This window comes from Hemiscyllium ocellatum, chromosome 8 (genome assembly GCF_020745735.1).
Source record: "Hemiscyllium ocellatum isolate sHemOce1 chromosome 8, sHemOce1.pat.X.cur, whole genome shotgun sequence".
NCBI classification, from domain to species: Eukaryota; Metazoa; Chordata; class Chondrichthyes; order Orectolobiformes; family Hemiscylliidae; genus Hemiscyllium; species Hemiscyllium ocellatum.
Window position 1 is genome coordinate 108,792,199 of NC_083408.1, and position 19,529 is coordinate 108,811,727.

General features: G+C 44.9%; 1 protein-coding gene across 1 annotated transcript in view; it reads left to right on the forward strand.

The window, feature by feature from the left end:
• tshr (thyroid stimulating hormone receptor) overlaps positions 1 to 19,529 on the forward strand; it is a 78,958-nt gene that overhangs the window by 48,826 nt on the left and 10,603 nt on the right. Inside the window, exons 6-7 of the mRNA XM_060829005.1 lie at positions 877 to 954; positions 9,886 to 9,954. Coding sequence (XP_060684988.1) covers positions 877 to 954; positions 9,886 to 9,954 — 147 coding nt within the window. The remainder of the gene's footprint in view (positions 1 to 876; positions 955 to 9,885; positions 9,955 to 19,529) is intronic.

The window sequence follows — 19,529 nt, forward strand, 5'->3', positions numbered from 1 at the left end:
GGGATTTGACTTCTTCTGTTTCACTACTAAATTGGCGCTTCAGGAACAACTTCGTTTACTCCGAGCGTGGTGGGATTCACGTGCATGTGGAGTTGTTGAGGTGAATGACTTAGATATATATCAATGTGGCACATTTGTGTGTACTGGAAGCCACCTACGTTTACATAAAGGGCCCTGTTTGGTGCAGACAGAAAGGGTGTGTAAACACACTCTGCCTCTTTCAAATCAAAATAGGGAATGGCCATTCACTCATTTATTTCTCATACCAAATCCTTGACCAGTCAGTCAACCTGCTTGGTTTCAAATTTAAATAAAGATTGGTATTTAGTCATCATTAACTGATGCACTCTCGATCCAACATCTCCACCAGAGTCCACATACCAACTACCTTCCAGCACATCTTCTCTACAACCACCATTTTTCTTTAATTTGGTATTCTTGTGAATTGTCCTGATGGGTGCAAGATCAAAAGCTTTGATAAAATGCGTTTGTTTTAGCAATACTGCAGTTCTGTACTTCCAGAAACCTATATAACTATATTAACAGAAAAGCTAAATATGTACATGAGGATGAACGAATAGAGGGACATACTAATAGGATGAAGAAGAGGAGGAGCAAGCTCATATCAAGCATAAGCACTGGTATCGATTGGTGGAGCTGAGTGGTATGTTCCCGCTCATTCTGTGTGATTGGATGTAATGTTTTCCATCACTGGGTCCATCAAGCCTTTGAGTCTTTCTGAAGCACACTGTGAATGACCAACTCATTCCAGACTTATACTTTCCATCATATGGAACTCAAGCCAATTGTTTGCTTGCTTTGAATTAGTGCTGGGCAGCTTTATGTGAGAGCTGTGTACATTCTTCTGTTTTACAGGGAAATTGCTGACAATCCCTTCATTTCTACCATCCCTGCAAATGCCTTCAGTGGATTATCCAATGAGTCACTAACTCTGTAAGTATAGCTTCACTGTGATTGAAGAATCACCTTTACTACCAGCCAGCAGAAGGTGCTGCATTGAAGGAGGAGACATAGCCAGGGATTTAAGGTTCACAAATATCGATCCTTCATTAATAATATAGATAACGATCTACAATTTTGTCAGAATCTAGTGTTTTTTTTAAAGTTCATCCATGGGCATCACAGGCTAGGCAAGCATCTATTACCCAGAGAGCAGTTAAGATTCACATCTCTATGGGTCAGACAAGTAAGGAAAACAGATTTCCTTCTCTGAAGTGCATTACTGAACAAATTACCATCAGGCTAGATTTTAATTCCAAGTTTTTGGTGAATTGAAACTTCACTATCTACCATGGTGGGATTCCAACCCAAACCCCAGAACATGAGCCAAAGGCTAGTGGGTTATTAGATTAGTGACATTACCACTGCACCACCTTCTTCAGGAACGGCTCATGCCCGAAACGTCGACTCTCCTGCTCCTTGGATGCTGCCTGACCTGCTGCACTTTTCCAGCAACACATTTTTAGCTCTGATCTCCAGCATCTGCAGTCCTCACTTTCTCCTAGATGATAGCATAAAACCCACTTCCTGTGGTACACCCACTCCTGCACTGACACCCAGAGAGAGATGCAGTAACATGTGTACATTGTGATTGACTAAAAGGTAACTAACAGGCAGGTAATCCATCTTCACCTCTTTACCATGAGTGCTGGACTATCACATAGTAACACAATGCCATCCACAGACAAAACAACTTTCTGGCTTTTACATCATTCTGTGAAGGCACAGTCATAGCTAAAATAACTGCACAGAGGCTGGTATCCTATCAACAAGTGACCCTTTATTTACACATGTATAGTGCGAGTCACTGATCAGGCTTTCTCAGAGCCAGCTCTCAGAGTGAACAAAACCTTTGACACTCTTATTTATATCTATCAGTCAGGGCTCTGATTGGACCAGGACCAGATTAACAGCAAAAGTCAGGGAACTCCTATTCTGTGAGGTCCACCTGGCTGACCTTGTTACAATTACTAAAGTATCCTATGAAATTGTTTAAAATCCAGAACACTGCAAAGGATTTATAAGAGTTCCTTCTTTTTTGACTTCATGCCCCTAGTACAGCCCATAGTTAACACTGGCCCTGTTTGTGAGTATCGCTGGTAGAAGCTGAAGAGAGAGTGTTAATCAAGGAACGGTGCATACAACTTTGGCTTCCTTAGTTGCGGAGGGATGTAGTTGCACTGGAGGCAGTTCACAGGAGCTTCACGAGATGGATTCCAGAGATGATGGAGGTTTGTCTTCTGAAGAGGGATTGAGCAGTTTACTCTCTGGGGTTTAGAAGAATGAGAGGAGATCGAAATGAGGTGTATGAGCTGCTGAAGGGGATCCACAAAGCCGACTTGTGTGGGGCAATAAAACAAAAGGTCATAGATTTAGGATTAAAGATGACAGGTGTAAAACAGAGATGAGGAGAAATTACTCCTGTGAAAGGGTGTGAACCTGTGGAATTCACTATCCTAGAGAGCAGTGGATGCTGGCCATTGAGTATATTTGAGGAGAGGATGGGTTGAAGGGTTGGAGAGAGCAGGCGGGAGATTAGGAGTTGAGACCAAGATGAGATCAACTATGATCATATCAAATGGCAGAGCAGGGCTTGAGGAACAGCCTCCTTTTCCCAGCTCTTAGGCGTTTAGGTTTGTTATGCTTATGATCGTTTGCCAGTGGAATTGAATCGCGTTTTAACTAATTTGACAGGGTTGTGGGAAGTATTAGCAAGGAGATACAATGTGCACAGAGTCAGATAGCATCAGAATAGGAATAATATGACATTAGATGGGGTCAGTTTAAGAGGGTATGCCCAAATTCAGTTTATTGTTCATATATATGAACACATTGAAGTGAAAGTTCCCATGTGGGAAGATGATGATAGGACCATAAAACATCGGAGCAGAAATTAGGCCATTCAGCCTATCAATTCTGCACAACTATTCAATCAACCCCATTCTCCCGCTTTCTCCCTGTAACCCTTGATCCCCTTGACACTCATGAACCTATCAATCTCATTCTTAAATATACTCAATGACCTGGCCTCCACAGCCTTCTGTGGCAGTGAATTCCATAGATTCCTCACTCTCTGGCTGAAGAAGTTCCTCCTTATCTCTGTTCCAAAAGGTCTTCCCTTTACTCTAAGGCTGTGGCCTCGGGTCCTACTCACTCCTACCAATGGAAACATCTTCCTAACATTTACTCTGTCCAAGCCATGCATATTCTCTAAGTTTCAATTAGATTCCCCCTCATCCTTCTAAACTCTATCAACTATAAACCCAGAGTCCTCAAACATTCCTCATGTGTTAAGCTTTTCATTCCTGGCACCATTCTCATGAACCTCCTCTGAACACGCTCCACGGCCAGTGCATCCTTCCTGAGATATGGGGCCCAAAACTGTGTACAATACTCCAGATGTGGTCAGACCAGATGTGCTGGTGCCAACAGCTTGCTGAAAAATAAAGCAGCACTGGATACTAAATACTTATTACAAAACAAAGAGCTGCAGATGCTGGAGATCTGAAACAAAAGCGGAAATTACAGGAGAAACTAACAGGTCTGGCCGCATCTGTGGAGAGAGGAACACTGAGCCTTCTCCATAAGGTTTAGGTTCACTCTGGGCAGGGGTATGGAGTGGTCTACAGCAAAAATAATTAATTGGGGAACTACATTTTTAAATGGGTGCGAATATAGAGTCATAGAGATATACAGCATGGAAATAGACCCTTCGGTCCAACCCTGTCCATGCCGACCAGATATCCCAACCCAATCTAGTCCCACCTGCCAGCACCCGGCCCATATCCCTCCAAACCCTTCCTATTCATATACCCATCCTAATACCTCTTAAATGTTGCAATTGTACCAGCCTCCACCACATCCTCTGCCAGCTCAATCCATACACGTACCATCCTCTGTGTGAAAAAGTTGCCCCATAGGTCGCTTTACCAACCTGAGTATATTGGAATCAAAGATCGGCATCATGGAGCAGTTTTCAAAGAGGAAATAGTTCAGAGAAAGCTGAGATACATTTCCAGGAAGAGGAATGGTAGAAAAACAAATTTATATCTCCCAGGAGGACAGACAGAAAGTCATAGGGAAATAAATAAAGCAAAAGAAGCATGCATTCAGGTGGACAGGCAAAAGTGAGGACCGCAGATTAGATTAGATTAGACTTACAGTGTGGAAACAGGCCCTTCGGCCCAACAAGTCCACACCGACCCGCCGAAGCGAAACCCACCCATACCCCTACATTACCCCTTACCTAACACTACGGGCAATTTAGCATGGCCAATTCACCTGACCCACACATCTTTGGACTGTGGGAGGAAACCGGAGCACCCGGAGGAAACCCACTCAGACACGGGGAGAACGTGCAAACTCCACACAGTCAGTCGCCTGAGTCGGGAATTGAACCCGGGTCTTCAGGCGCTGTGAGGCAGCAGTGCTAACCACTGTGCCACCGTGCCACCGTGCTGGAAACCAGAGTCTAGATCAGAGTGGTGCTGGAAAAGCACAGCAGGTCAGGCAGCATCCGAGGAGCAGGAAAATCGACGTTTCGGGCAAAAGCCCTTCATCAGGACTGAAGGTAGGGAGCCTCCAGGGTGGAGAGATAAATGGGAGAGGGGGTGGGGATGGGGCTATGGAGAAGGTAACAAAGAGTACAATAGGTGGATTGGGATGGGCATTAAGATGATAGGTCAAAGAGGAGGGTGGAGCAGATAGGTGGGAAGGAAGATGGACAGATAGGACAGGTCATGAGGATGGTTCTGTGCTAGAAGGTTGGAACTGGGGTAAAGTGGGGGGAGAGGAAATGAGGAAACTGGTGAAGTCCACATTGATGCCCTGGGGTTGAAGTGTTCTGAGGCAGGAGATGAGGCGTTCTTCCTCCAAGCGTCTGGTGGTGAGGGAGCGGCGGTGAAGGAGGCCCAGGACCTGCATGTCCTCGGCAGAGTGGGACAGGGAATTGAAATGTTGGGCCACGGGGTGGTGGGGTTGATTGGTGTGGGTGTCCCAGAAATATTCCCTACAGCGCCCTGTGAGAATTGTACTCTTAGCTACCTTCTCTCCACCCCCACCCTCCCTCCCATTTATCTCTCCACCCTGGAGGCTCCCAGCCTCATTCCTGATGACTGGCTTTTGCCCGAAACGTCGATTTTCCTGCTCTTCAGATGCTGCCTGACCTGTTGTGCTTTTCCAGAACCACCCTAATCTAGATTCAGATGGATAACACAGTCACGAATCTGGCTGAATATCCACATTTCAGAGAGGAAATGGAAAGATAAACAGAAACAATGAGAGGGTATGAGAAGAGACGGGCAGTTAAAACGAAAGGGAATGCAAAGGTCTCTGAGTGTCATATAAAGAGGAAAGGGGGGATTGGAGTTGATTCGGGATGAAAGAGAATGTTTTAAGGATGGAGGCAGGCAGTCTTTATGAGATACTAACTGAACACGTTACATACCTCTTTACCAAGGAGGAAGGTACTGCCAAAGTTACAGTGAAAGAGGAGGAAGTTAGGAGCTAGAAATTGGTAAAGAGGAGTCCGCGGATAGTCTGGCTATACTTAAAGTTCTTAAGTCACTAGGAATGGAGGAGATACATTCAAAGATACTATGGAAAGTAAGGATGGTAACTGTGGAGCCATTAGCTATAATCCTCTTTAAATACAGGGGTGGAAAATTGTAAACTTGGTTAAAAAGTCTAGAACTATAAGGCAGTTACCTTAACCTCGCTGATGTGGAAGCTTTCAGATGAAGTCATTTTGAACAAAATTAACATTCATTTCAGCCAATATGGATTCATTAAGAAAAGTCAGCCTTGGTTTGTTCAGGGTAAATTATGTTGAACTAACTTGGTTGTGTTTGTCGATGGGGTAGTGGCAGATGAGAAGAATGCAGTTGATGTGGTGCACACAGACTCTCAAAAGGAATGAGATAGTGCTACACAAGGCTAAACAGCTGAGGCCCATGAACTAACAGCCTGGATGTGAAATTGGCTGAGTGACAGGAAATGGAGAGTAGCGATGAACATTTGCTGTTCTAATTGGTGGATGGTAAATACTGGGGATTTCTCAGGGTTTTCAGTGTTAGGATCAATACATTGTCTGATATATATTAATAACTAGACTTTGGGACATAAAAGCACAACTTCAGAATTTGCAGCTGACTCAAAATTTGAAAACATTGCAAACTGTAAGGAAGATAGTGATGAACTTTAAGAGTATATCAACATTTGAAGGAATAGACGGATAAGTTGAATGCAGAGAAGTGTGAGTTCATTTTAGTGGGAAGAATGAGGAGAGGTAATAGATAAGCAGGTGTGGGTCAAAAAGAGAGGACCTGGGAATGGGAATCACAGAACCCCTACAGTTTGGAAACAGGACCTTCGGCCCAACAAGTGGGCGGCACGGTGGCCCAGTGGTTAGCACTGTTGCCTCACAGCGCCTGTAGACCCGGGTTCAATTCCCGACTCAGGCGACTGACTGTGTGGAGTTTGCACATTCTCCCTGTGTCTGCGTGGGTTTCCTCTGGGTGCTCCGGTTTCCTCCCACAGTCACAAAGATGTGCGGGTCAGGTGAATTGGCCAAGCTAAATTGCCCATAGTGTTAGGTAAGGGATAAATGTAGGGGTATGGGTGGGTTGCGCTTCGGCGGGTCGGTGTGGACTTGTTGGGCCGAAGGGCCTGTTTCCACACTGTAAGTCTAATCAAGTCCACATCGATCCTCTGAAGAGAAACTCACCACACCCAATTTCCTACCCTATTACTTTACATTACCCCTGACTAAAGCACCTAAGCTACACATCCCTGAACACTATGGGCAATTTGACATGACCAATTCACCTAACCTGCACATTTTTGACTTGTGAGAGGAAACCGGAGCACCCTGAGGAAACCCACACAGACACGGGGAGAATGTGCAAACTCCACACAGACAGTAACCCAAGGCTGGTGTCAAACGATGAGGCAGCAGTGCTAACCACTGAGCCACCATGCCACCCAGAAGTAATCTGAAATGATGTGAATAATAAAGGATACAGGATCCTAGGTTTTAAAAATAAGGGCATAAAGTACAAAGCAAGCACCTTATGAAGAGTAAAACCCTGGTTCTGTCTCAACTGGAGTATTGTGTCCAGTTCTGGGCACCATAATTTAAGAAGGATGTGGATGATGGATTGGTTCAATAGAATGAAACAATAATGAGAAGCTACAATTTTGTCAAGGAGATCAATTTAAAGGAGATTCTTAAGGCCATACAAGTCAGAAAAGAAGTAGACCATTCAGCCCATCAAGTCCACTCCAGCAATTCAGTGAGATCATGACTGTTGTGATCATCTTCAACTCCACCCTCCTGCCTTGTCCCCATAACCATGGATTTCCTTACTGATTAGAAATCTATCTGTCTCAGCCTTGAATGTACTTAATGGCTCGGCCTTAACAGCCCTATGTGGTAAGGAATTCCACAGGTCCAGTACCTTCTGAGAGGGGAAATTCCTTCTCATCTCTGTGTTAAATGTGTAAAATGTTATTCTGAGATGATTCCCTCTGGCCCTACACTCTCCCACAAGGGGGAAACAACCTTTAACTGCTGTATGTTAAACAGCTTTTGTTCTTCCAAACTCTAATGAGTACAGGCTCAACTTAGCCTGTCTTCATAAGGTAGTCCCTATATATGTGGAATCAGTCGAGTGAACCCTCTCTGGACTGCATCCAATGCCTCTATTTCTTTCCCTAGATAAGGGGCCCAAAACTGCTCAGAGAGTTCCAGTTGTGGTCTGTCTAGTTCCTTGTATAGTTTTAGCAAAACCTCCATACGTTTATATTCCAATCCCTTTGGAATAAAGGCCAACATGCTATTGCCTTCCCTATTATTTGCTCAATTTGGATGCTAGCTCTTTGTGATTTATGCAGGAGGACCCTCAAATCCCTCCGTTTGGTAGCTTTCTGCCCTATTTCTCCATTTAAGTAATGTTCAGTTCTTCTGACCCTTCCTGTCAACATACATAACCTTGGTCTTAAAGGAGGGAAGAGGTTGAGAGATTTAGGGAGGGGGGTCTCCAGAGCTTAGTGTTAGGAGGTTGGGTCCAGCTGCAATTCAGAGTGAAGTCAAGCAAATCCAGGAAGGTCAAGAGGTCAGAATTGGAGGAGCTCCGAGATCTCAGAGCTGAGAGTCAAGGGCATGGTCGTGGGTTTAAAATGGTCAGCATGTATTTGTAGGCAGGTTGAGAATGCCAATCCAGGGTTGTTTCATACTAATTTCACCTCAGTTGACTCGGGTTTGTTGACCTTGAATCCAGCTCCCAGCCTCTGGAAGAACTGCCAGGCTAAAGTCAGCTTGGCAAGTCCTAAGCCTGATCTGGCACTCAACAGCTTCTTAAACTGAGAAACCTGCCCGAGTTCCAAGAAACCCAATCCTGGTTGACTGAAGCTCACTTGAACCCCTGCCAAGTAACTCTCTGTTCCTGCTCCACAACCTGATGAAATACTCTGTGTATGTTGCAGCATTCCATCAGCAAAGGGCATTAAGTCCACTTTCAAATCAGGCATGTCATCCTGGCAGAGCATGCCAATGTAAAAGTCAGGAAAAGGAGCAGCACAGCATCGGGATAAGAGTCTGGATAGGGATCAGGATAGGGTCAATGATGTGGAGTCAGTGCAGGGTTATTGTAGGGTTAGTAGAGGGTCAAGGTGTGGAGTCACTGCAGGGTTATTATACGGTCAGTATAGGGTCAGGGTGAAGGATCAGTGCAGGGTTATTATGGGGTTAGTATAGGGTCAAGGTGTGGAGTCACTGCAGGGTTATTATAGGGTCAATATAGGGTCAAGGTGAAGGGTCAGTGCAGGGTTATTATAGGGTTAGTATAGGCTCAAGGTGTGGAGGCACTGCAGGGTTATTATAGGGTCAGTATACGGTCAGTGTGAAGGATCAGTGCAGGGTTATTATGGGGTTAGTATAGGGTCAAAGTGTGGAGTCACTGAAGGGTTATTATAAGGTCAGTATAACATCAGGGTGAAGGGTCAGTGCAGGCTTATTATGGGGTTAGTGTCGGGTCAAGGTGTGGAGTCAGTAGTGCAGGGTTATTATGGGGTCAGTATGGGGGTATGGGGGGGTGAAGGGTCAGTGCAGTGTTATTATGGGGTTAGTATAGAGTCAAGGTGAAGGGTCTGTGCTGGGTTATTAAGGGGTTAGTATAGGGTCAAGGTGATAGGTCAGTACAGGGTTATTATGCGGTCAGTATAGGGTCAAGGTGAAGGGGCAGTGTAGAGTTATTATAGGGTCAGTATAACTTCAGACTGAAGGGTCAGTGCAGGGTTATTCTGGGGTCAGTATAGCATTAGGATGAAGGGTCAGTGCAGGGTTATTATGGGGTTACTATAGGGTCAAGGTCATAGGTCAGTGCAGGGTTATTATAGGATCAGTATAGCATCAGGGTGAAGGGTCAGTGCAGGGTTATTATGGGATAGAAAAGGATCAGGGCAAGGGGGCAGTATGAAGTCAGGATGAGGGGGTCACTGCAGAGTTCAGATGGGGTCAGGGTGAGAGGGTCAATGCAGGGCTAACATGAGATTAGTGCTGGGTCAGGATATGGGGTAACTACAGGGTTAAAATGCAGTCAGTATAGGGTAAGGATGAGGGGTCAATCTGCTGCCTCTTATCCTGTTCTCCACTGGTTTGTTGTTACTTATTCTCCATGTATGGCATTTCTTTCAGTGTTGCTTGTCATGGCTCCCTTCCCCCACCAAGTTGGTTCTATCGCTCTGTATCGTTTACCTGTCAATAAAAGCCTCACTGTTAAGCATCAAAGCTTATGTGTGACAGAATTGAATGTATCTTTTTACATTGTGAAATCATCACCTTCTCTTGTATTTTCCTTCCGATAGAAAGCTGTACAACAACGGGTTCACAAAAGTACAAGCCTACGCATTCAATGGAACGAAACTAGATGCAGTGTAGGTATTACATTTACTGGTCGGCTGCATTAGTGGCTAACATCATCATCATTGAAGCATTGCCCTCATACTTGACGATTATTTATAACGTCTTCCCATTCTCTCTGCAGCTTAATGGTGACACATAATCATCTAATCACCTTCTGCCCTATCCTTCTTATAGCAATCAAATGAAGAAAGACTGGCTGTGGGTTTAAAACTTCATTGTACATACTCTGCAAGTGTAAAGAGTAATATTATAAGGAACTTAAATATTTTGAATGGGTTCATGAAGTCGTCCTCCTGACTACAGTTCCTTTCCTTATTGGATTGGATAGGACATTCTTCACATGAGGTTAGAGGAATGAGGTGATCTCGTAGAAATCAATATTATTCGTCTCATTCTGTTTCCATATGAAGCCAACACCCACTTGTTACCACAGATACAGAAAGCATGTTTTCATGAGACTTCATCACCATTTATAGGGATTACTAAGAATACAAATGTCCCCAAAAACTGAAATGTAGTTCCTGAAAATGAAAACGTAGACCATGAGAAAATTTCACGAGGAGCTCTCAGGGGGAAAAATAGAAATTATTTTGACCCCATATCTCCATTTTTGTCACTTGCTGGTCATGACTTTTGCTGCCGAGTTCCTAACCTCTGGAATTCCCTCCCTGGACCTTTCCAACTCCCTTTACCATCTTTCCAGTGAAATTTTAAACCACAGATTCCGTCTCCTCTCTCAGGTGGAGGTCAAAGATCCCTTGGTAATGCTTTAAGGAGAGCAGGGTAATACTCACTGGTCTCTTGGCAATGTGTTGCATCCTTGGACCAGATCGTACCTCTACACTATTCATGCAGTTTGCTGTTTACAGTTTGGTTTCTCTCCTCCCAGTAGTAACCACATTTCATGAATTCATCATCTGCCCTGATAGCTCCTCATCTGGCTCAGTATTGAATCTGATCTGATTGTGCTTGTCCCAGTAAGTTCAATGATGTAAAAAGTAACACAAAATTTTTAGAATCCTTTCATGGGATGTGGACCTTACTGGCTAGTCCAAAGTTTGTTGCACATCTCTAAATGCCCTTGGAGTGAGTGCCCTCCCAAGTCATTTCAGAGGCAGCTTAGAGTTAGCCACATAGAATCATAGAGTCATAGAGATGTACAGCATAGAAACAGACCCTTCGGTCCAACCCGTCCATGCCGACCAGATATCCCAACCCAATCTAGGCTCACCTGCCAGCACCCGGCCCATATCTTTCCAAACCCTTCCTATTCATATACCCATTCAAATGCCTTTTAAATGTTGCAATTGTACCAGCCTCCACCACTTCCTCTGGCAGCTCATTCCATACCGGTACCACCCTCTGTGTGAAAATGTTGCCCCTTAGGTCTTTTTTATATCTTTCCCCTCTCACCCTAAACCTGTGCTCTTTAGTCTGGACTCCATGACCCCAGGGAAAAGACTTTGTCTATTTATCCTATCCATGCCCCTCATAATTTTGTAAACCTCTATAAGGTCACCCCTCAGCCTCCGACACTCCAGGGAAAACAGCCCCAGCCTGTTCAGCTTCTCCCTGTAGCTCAGATCCTCCAACCCTGGCAACATCTTTGTAAATCTTTTCTGAACCCTTTCATGTTTCACAACATCGTTCTGATAGGAAGGAGACCAGAATTGTATGCAATATTCAAACAGTGGCCTAACCAATGTCCTGTACAGCTGCAACATGACCTTCCAACTCCTGTACTCAATACTCTGACCAATAAAGGAAAACATACCAAAAGCTTTCTTCACTATCCTATCTACCTGCAACTCCACTTTCAAGGAACTATGAACCTGCACTCCAAGGTCTCTTTGTTCAGCAACACTCCCTAGGACCTTACCATTAAGTGTATAAGTCCTGCTAAGATTTGCTTTCCCAAAATGCAGCACCTCGCATTTATCTGAATTAAACTCCATCTGCCACTCCTCAGCCCATTGGCCCATCTGGTCCAAACCCTGTTGTAATCTGAGTTAACCCTCTTCACTGTCCACTGCACCTCCAATTTTGGTGTCATCTGCAAACTTACTAACTGTACCTCTTATGCTCGCATCCAGATCATTTATGTAAATGACAAAAAGTAGAGGGCCCAGCACCGATCCTTGTGGCACTCCACTGATCACAGGCCCCCAGTCTGAAAAACAACCCTCCACCGCCACTCTCTGTCTTCTACCTTTGAGCCATTGTGACTCAGCAGCCAGACCAGGTTAGGATGGCAGATTTCCTTCTGTAAAGGGCACGAATGAACCGAATGGATCTTTATGACAATTGATGATTGCAGTCCTGCTGAGAATTTGTTGATTGAATTAAAACTCCACAGATTGCCGTGGTGGGATTTGAACCCACCACCCCAGAGCATTAGCCTGGATTCTAAATCTAAATGTATTAGCAGTACACCACTGGACTTGCTTCTGCCCCGGAATGTCAGACTTGATTTGTGTGCTGGAGTGGGACATGAATCCACAACATGATGTCACTTGTTAGCACTCAGACCTTTCTCATGAGCTTCTGTCATGCCCCGTATGTCTCCTCCCCACAGTGTTCATTCAGGAGAAAGCCAGGAGCAGTCAGAGACTTGTTTACGAAGGAGCAAAGCTCCTGGAGAGGAGGGTTATTCAGGTCGATGGCTATTGATCTGCTGTTGGGTGATGGACAGAGTGGGAGGTGAATGGGGAAGATGTAGAAATTAGAATCGGGGTCGGCCAATCAGCCTCTGAGCCTGGTCCACCAATCAATATTATCACGGCTGATCATCCAACTCAAAAGCCTCCTCCACACCTTTATCTCATATTGTTTGATTCATTTAGCCCTAAAAACAATATCTATCTCATTCTTGAAAACATTCAATGTTTTGGCATCAACCACTTTCTGTGATAGGGAGTTCCACAGGCTGTCCACTCTCTGACTGAAGAGATTTCACCTCATCTCAGTCCTGAATGGTCTACCCCATATCTTCAGCCTGTGACCCCTGGCTCTGGATTCACCAGTCATTAAGAACATCCTTCCTACATTTACCCTATTTAGTCCTGTTAGAATTTTATAGTGTTCTATGAGATCTCCCCTCAACCCCCATTCATTGAGTCATAGAGGTGTACAGCACGGAAACAGACCCTTCGGTCCAATTCGTGCATGTTGATCAGATATCCCAAACCAATTTAGTCCCATTTCCCAGCATTTGGCCTATAGCTCTGTAAACCTTTCCAATTCATATACCCACCCAGATGCCTTTTAAATGTTGCAATTGTACCAGCCTCCACCACTTGCTCTGGCAGCTCATTCCATACACACACCACTCTCTGTATGAAAAAGTTTCCCCTTTAGGTCCCTTTTAAATCTTTTCCCTCTCACCTTAAACCTATGCCCTCTAGTTTTGGACTCTGCTACCCTGGGGAAAAGACCTTGGCTACTCACACTGTCCATGCCCCTCATTATTCTATAAACCTTCACAAGCTCACCCCTCAGCCTCCATCAACACCAGTGAATATACAGAACAACCTTGGTTATCCGAACATCAGTTATCCGAATTTTGGATTATCCAAATAAGAGCTCAAAGTCCCTAAAAACATTATCAGTTATTCAAACAATCAGTTATCCAAACACTCAGTTATCCAAACAAAATACTCCTCCGTCCATCTCATTTGGGTAATCAAGGTTGTTCTGTAATCCTAACTGATCCAGTTTGTCTTCATAGGTGAGTCTTGTCATCCCAGGAATCATTATGGTAAACCTTCACTACTCACTCTCCATCGACAGAACACCCTTCCTCAGAAAAGCAGGGCAAAACTGCACACGGTTCTCTCGGTGTGATCCCACTAAGGTCCTGTATAATTGCAATGAGACATCCCTCCTCCTGTACTCGAATCCTTTTGTGAAGAAGGCCAAACTATCAGCAACTGCTTTACAAGATTTTGTTGCACCTCCTGCTTTCCCAATCTGGCAGCAGTCTGTGGAGTTCTGAGGAAGGGTCAGAAGGAGAAACATTAACTCTGCTTTCCCTCCACAGATACTGCCAGATCTGCAGAGTTTTTCCAGCAATTTCTGTTTTTCTATCTGGGAGCAAGGCTGGAAGCAGTGGTGCCCAAGTGAGACAGATTGTTACATGATATTAAAGACACTAACATTGTGTGTCAGCTGTGGCTGTGATGGTATTACTGACGGTCGTGGGTCCAAGTCCCACTGCAGTATTTACTGCACATTTCAGTGACTGACAATGAAAGTCTGAGGGGCCAACGTGCAGATGATGTGCTAGACCCAGCTCCTATCTGCCCAGTTCTAGTCCAATAGGTTTATTTGAAATCACAAGCATTTGGAGCGCTGCTTCTTCATCAGTTGAAGTCACCTGGCAAAGGGGCAGTGCTCCAAAAGCTTGTGGTTTCAAATAAACCTGTTGGACTATAACCTGGTGTCATGTGACTTCTGACACTGTCCACCCCAGTCCAACACTGGCACCTCCACATCCTATCCGCCCTGAGCTAGAGGTTCAGGATCTATTAACGCCATAGAGTCATAGAGATGTAGAGCATGGAAACGGACCCTTCGGTCCAACCTGTCCACTCCAACCAGATATCCCAATCCAATCTAGTCCCATCTGCCAGCACTCAGCCCATATCCCTCCAAACCCTTCCTATTCATATACCCAACCAAATGCCTTTTAAATGTTGCAATTGTACCAGCTTCCACCACTTCCTCTGGCAGCTCATTCCATACCGTACCATCCTCTGCGTGAAAAAGTTGCCCCTCAGCTCTCTTTTATATCTTTCCCCTCTCACCCTAAACCTATGCCCTCTAGTTCTGGACTCCCCCACCCCAGGGATATCTATTTATCCTATCCATGCCCCTCATAATTTTGTAAATCTCTATAAGGTCACCCCTCAGCCTCTGACGCTCCAGGGAAAACAGCCCCAGCCTGTTCAGCCTCTCCCTATAGCTCAAATCCTCCAACCCTGGCAACATCCTTGTAAATCTTTTCTGAACCCTTTCAAGTTTTACAACATCTTTCCGATAGGAAGGAGACCAGAATTGTATGCAATATTCCAACAGTGGCCTAACCAATGTCCTGTACAGCCACAACATGACCTCCCAACCCCTGAACTCAATACTCTGACCAATAAAGGAAAGCATACCCATTCAAAGAAAAGCAAGAAAGTTATTCCTGGTGTCCTGACCCATAGTTAGCCTTGAACCAACATCACCAAACCCTACCAGCTTATCTCACTGCTGCTTTATGGGATCTTGCTGTGCACAATTCAGCTGCCGTGCTCCCTCGCCACATTTCAGAAGAGACACCTTCAAGTTGGTTTGGGCTGTCCTGAAGACGCGATGTTCTCGAATGCAGCTACTGACACCATTAAAAAAAAGGGCCTCAGGAACGGGGGGTGAAATGGTGACTGGTTGTTGCCAACTCTGCTCAATGCTTGGAGGAATTGTGGTAGATCCTGTGAGGTTAGGAATGTTTACAGAAAAAAGTCCCAGGGCCTGGCAAAGCCGTCCCAGTAGCCACAGAGAGCAGTGGAAATGTGCTAAATTTAAAAAGGAACTGCAGGTGAAGCCAGGATTTATTTACTTTGGCGCTAACTCAATCCAAACCTGTCCTGTGTTCAAACAGATGACCACATGGCACTTTGAGACTGTAGCCGCGCAGAGCACGACTTTGAAATGAGACACCTCCTAACTTTAATCCTTATGTTTAGCAAAATCACATGTACTGTTATTTCAATATCCGACCTCAGAACTCTCTCTCTCTGTATTGAAATCAGAATCATAGAGTTCCCTATAGTGCAGATATGGGCCATCCAGCCCACTGAGTCTGCACCAACCCTCAAAAGACTGTCCCACCCACACTCAACCCCTTGGCTATATCCCCACATTTACCCTAACCAGCCCACCCATCCCAGGACACTTTGGGCAATTTAGCATGGCCAATCCACCGAAACTGCCCATCTTTGGACTGTGGGGAAACCGGAGCACCCGCAGGAAACACACGCAGACAAAGGGAGAATGTATAAATTCCACGCAGACAGTCACCCGAGGTTGGAGTTGAACCTGGGGGTCCCCAGCACTGTGAGGCAGCAGTGCTAACCACTGAACCACCTTCAGGATTGAACGTGAATGCACTACATCCCTCCCACCCTCACCCCAGCTCCCCTCCCTCAGGGGCTGCTTCTGGGTCTGAGGAGATGTGGCTAAGGGATCAGGACTTACATCAATCAGATTGTGGTGAAATGCTATGAATGTCTATTTGATAAGCAGTACATATGGACTCCAGGCCTGAAACATAGCAGGGAAAAGACAGAAGAATAGTGAAGGACTAGATAAGAGAGCCAGTGCACGCATGATGGGCCAAATGGTCTCTGCACTGTAGTGTGTCTACGATAACCCATTCAGAATGGTTAGGACTTCCAAAAATCTAGATTTCCAAACATTGTCCCTTGATCCTTGGCACATACATCAGCAAGAACTGCAATAATATTGTGAGTGGCAAATTGGGGAGGGGTGGAGTGTGAAGGGGACTGAGCACACAGACACCCATAGATACACACACACACACACACACACACACCCACACACACAGTCATAGACACAACCACATACACATAGACACATACATACACACAGATACCCATAGACACGCACACACTCATAGACACAATCACATACACACAGACAGAAACATACACACAGACACCCATAGATACACACAAAGTCATAGACACAACTACATACACACAGACACATACATACACAGAGATACCCAAGACACACACACACACACACGCATAGGCACAACCACATACACACAGACACATACATACACACAGATACCCATAGACACACACACAGTCATAGACACAACACATACGCACAGACACATACATACACACAGATACCCATAAACACACACACACTCATAAGCACAATCACAGGCACATACATACACAGAGATACCCATAGATACACACACACTCATAGACACAACCACACACACAGACACATACATTCATACAGATTCCCATAGACACACACACAGTCATAGACACAACCACATACACATAGACACATACATACACACAGATACCCATAGACACGCACACACTCATAGACACAATCACATACACACAGACAGAAACATACACACAGACACCCATAGATACACACAAAGTCATAGACACAACTACATACACACAGACACATACATACACAGAGATACCCAAGACACACACACACACACACGCATAGGCACAACCACATACACACAGACACATACATACACACAGATACCCATAGACACACACACAGTCATAGACACAACACATACGCACAGACACATACATACACACAGATACCCATAAACACACACACACTCATAAGCACAATCACAGGCACATACATACACAGAGATACCCATAGATACACACACACTCATAGACACAACCACACACACAGACACATACATTCATACAGATTCCCATAGACACACACACAGTCATAGACACAACCACATACATAAAGACACATACATACACACAGATTCCCATAGATACAACCAAACATACACACATATACATACACAGATACCCGTAGACACACACATACTGACACCTACACAGACATGCATATACACACACAATCATATGCACACACATACTGACACCCACATATACACAGACACCCATACACTACCCAGGCACAAACACCCATAAGACACACATATATACACATGCACACCTACATTCAGACACAACTACACAGACATACACAAATACCCACATACATACACTCCAAAGACACCTAAAGAATCATATGTACACACAAACACACACAAACTCCATCTAGTGGCAATGGTAGCTATGTGAGGCTCAAATTAATCAAATGGTTGGAAGATTGCCAAGGCTTGTCCTCAAATCCCACCAGTAAATGCCAGCAAGAGAGACCCTTCGTGATGTTTTTGGTGACTGGGATTTGAGAAGGGGTTTAAGCAGGAGAAGATGGGAATAGGTAAAAGATCTAATCGCTGGAGCTGTGGAGTCAGGGATGGAGGAAGAAACTATTCTTGCCCCTGAGAAAGGTGCTTGTATTATCTAATCATTGGGAGGGGTTTGGTGGGGAGGGGTTTAGTGGGAGGATTGGTTTGGATGCTAAGGTGGGGGGGGGGGGGGGGGGGGGGGTGGGAGGCGGTCAACCAGCAGGGCTATGGTACCAGGGATATGGTGGAGGCGCCTGAGAATTCCAATCTGAAGGGTTTGTTAGAGATTTTGCTTGGAATGTGAAGGGATGGTAATGATAATCCAGAGGCCCAAGATGGGCACATGGGTTCAAATCTCATCATAACAGCTGGCGGAATTAAAGATCAGTTCCTGAAAAATTGGAAGTAAAAGGCAGTCTCAGGAATCAATTCTCAAAATAAAAAGCAAAATCCTGTTTGGTTCATGAATGCATTCAGTGAAGAAAATCTGTGTCCGTACCTCGTCTGGCCTAGACGTGACTCCTGACCCTCTGCGGTTGATGCTGTAACTGCCCTCTGAAATGGCCCAGCGTGGCACTGGGTTCAAGAGCAATTAGATCTGGGCAGGAATCATGACTTTGACAACATCACCCACAGTCCATGCAAGTTTAAACTAGTACAAGAGATCAAGGCGTCCTGGTGGAGGTGAGGGATCAAAGGTTATACCGGGGCTGGGATGACCCTGACTTTGCCACTTTCTCTCACCCCACAACCCCCCAAACACTTGGGTCTCTTCAACCTCCAGTACCTTCAGTCAGCCTCAAGATAAAGTTGGGTTTGAGTTTGGAAACAGATTTTTAAGACTTTGAGTCAAGACTCTTGACTCAAAACTCCACTTTTTAGACCAATAGTCAAACTCAGTTGGATTAATGCTAACGAGTTATAATTGGATCGGCTGGGGCATTTTTTAACAGGACCTGGTGGGGTGACCTTATTGAGGTTTATAAAATCATGAGGGATATGGATAAGGTGAGTAGCAAAGGTCTTTTCACTGAGGTGGTGGGGGGGGGGGGGGGGGGGGGGGGGGTTCAAAATTGAGGGGGCATATTTTGAAAGTTAGAAGAGAAAGATTTACAAAAGACATGAGGGACAATGTTTTTACATAGAGAGTAGTTTGTGTGTGGAATGAACTGCTGGAGGAAGTAGTGGATGCAAGTGACAACGTTTAAAAGACCTTCGGAAAAGTTCAGGATGAGGAAAGGTTTGGAGGGGTATGGGCCAAACGCAGGAAGGTGGGACTAGTTTAGTGTGGGAACATGATCAGCATGGACTGGTTGGATCAAAGATGAAGGGCTTTTGCCTGAAACGTTGATTTTCCTGCTCCTCGGATGCTGCCTGACCTGCTGTGCTTTTCCAGCACCACTCTAATCTAGAATCTGGTTTCCACCATCTGCAGTCCTTGTTTTTACCTGGTTGGTTTCTGTGCTGTATGACTCCTAAAGTCATAAAAATTGCCAGTTATTTTGTACCATATTGTACATATATTGTACGTATATAAAAATGTTTCAAGAAGATGGTAAATAATTTTTCTCAAATGCCTCCCTCTTC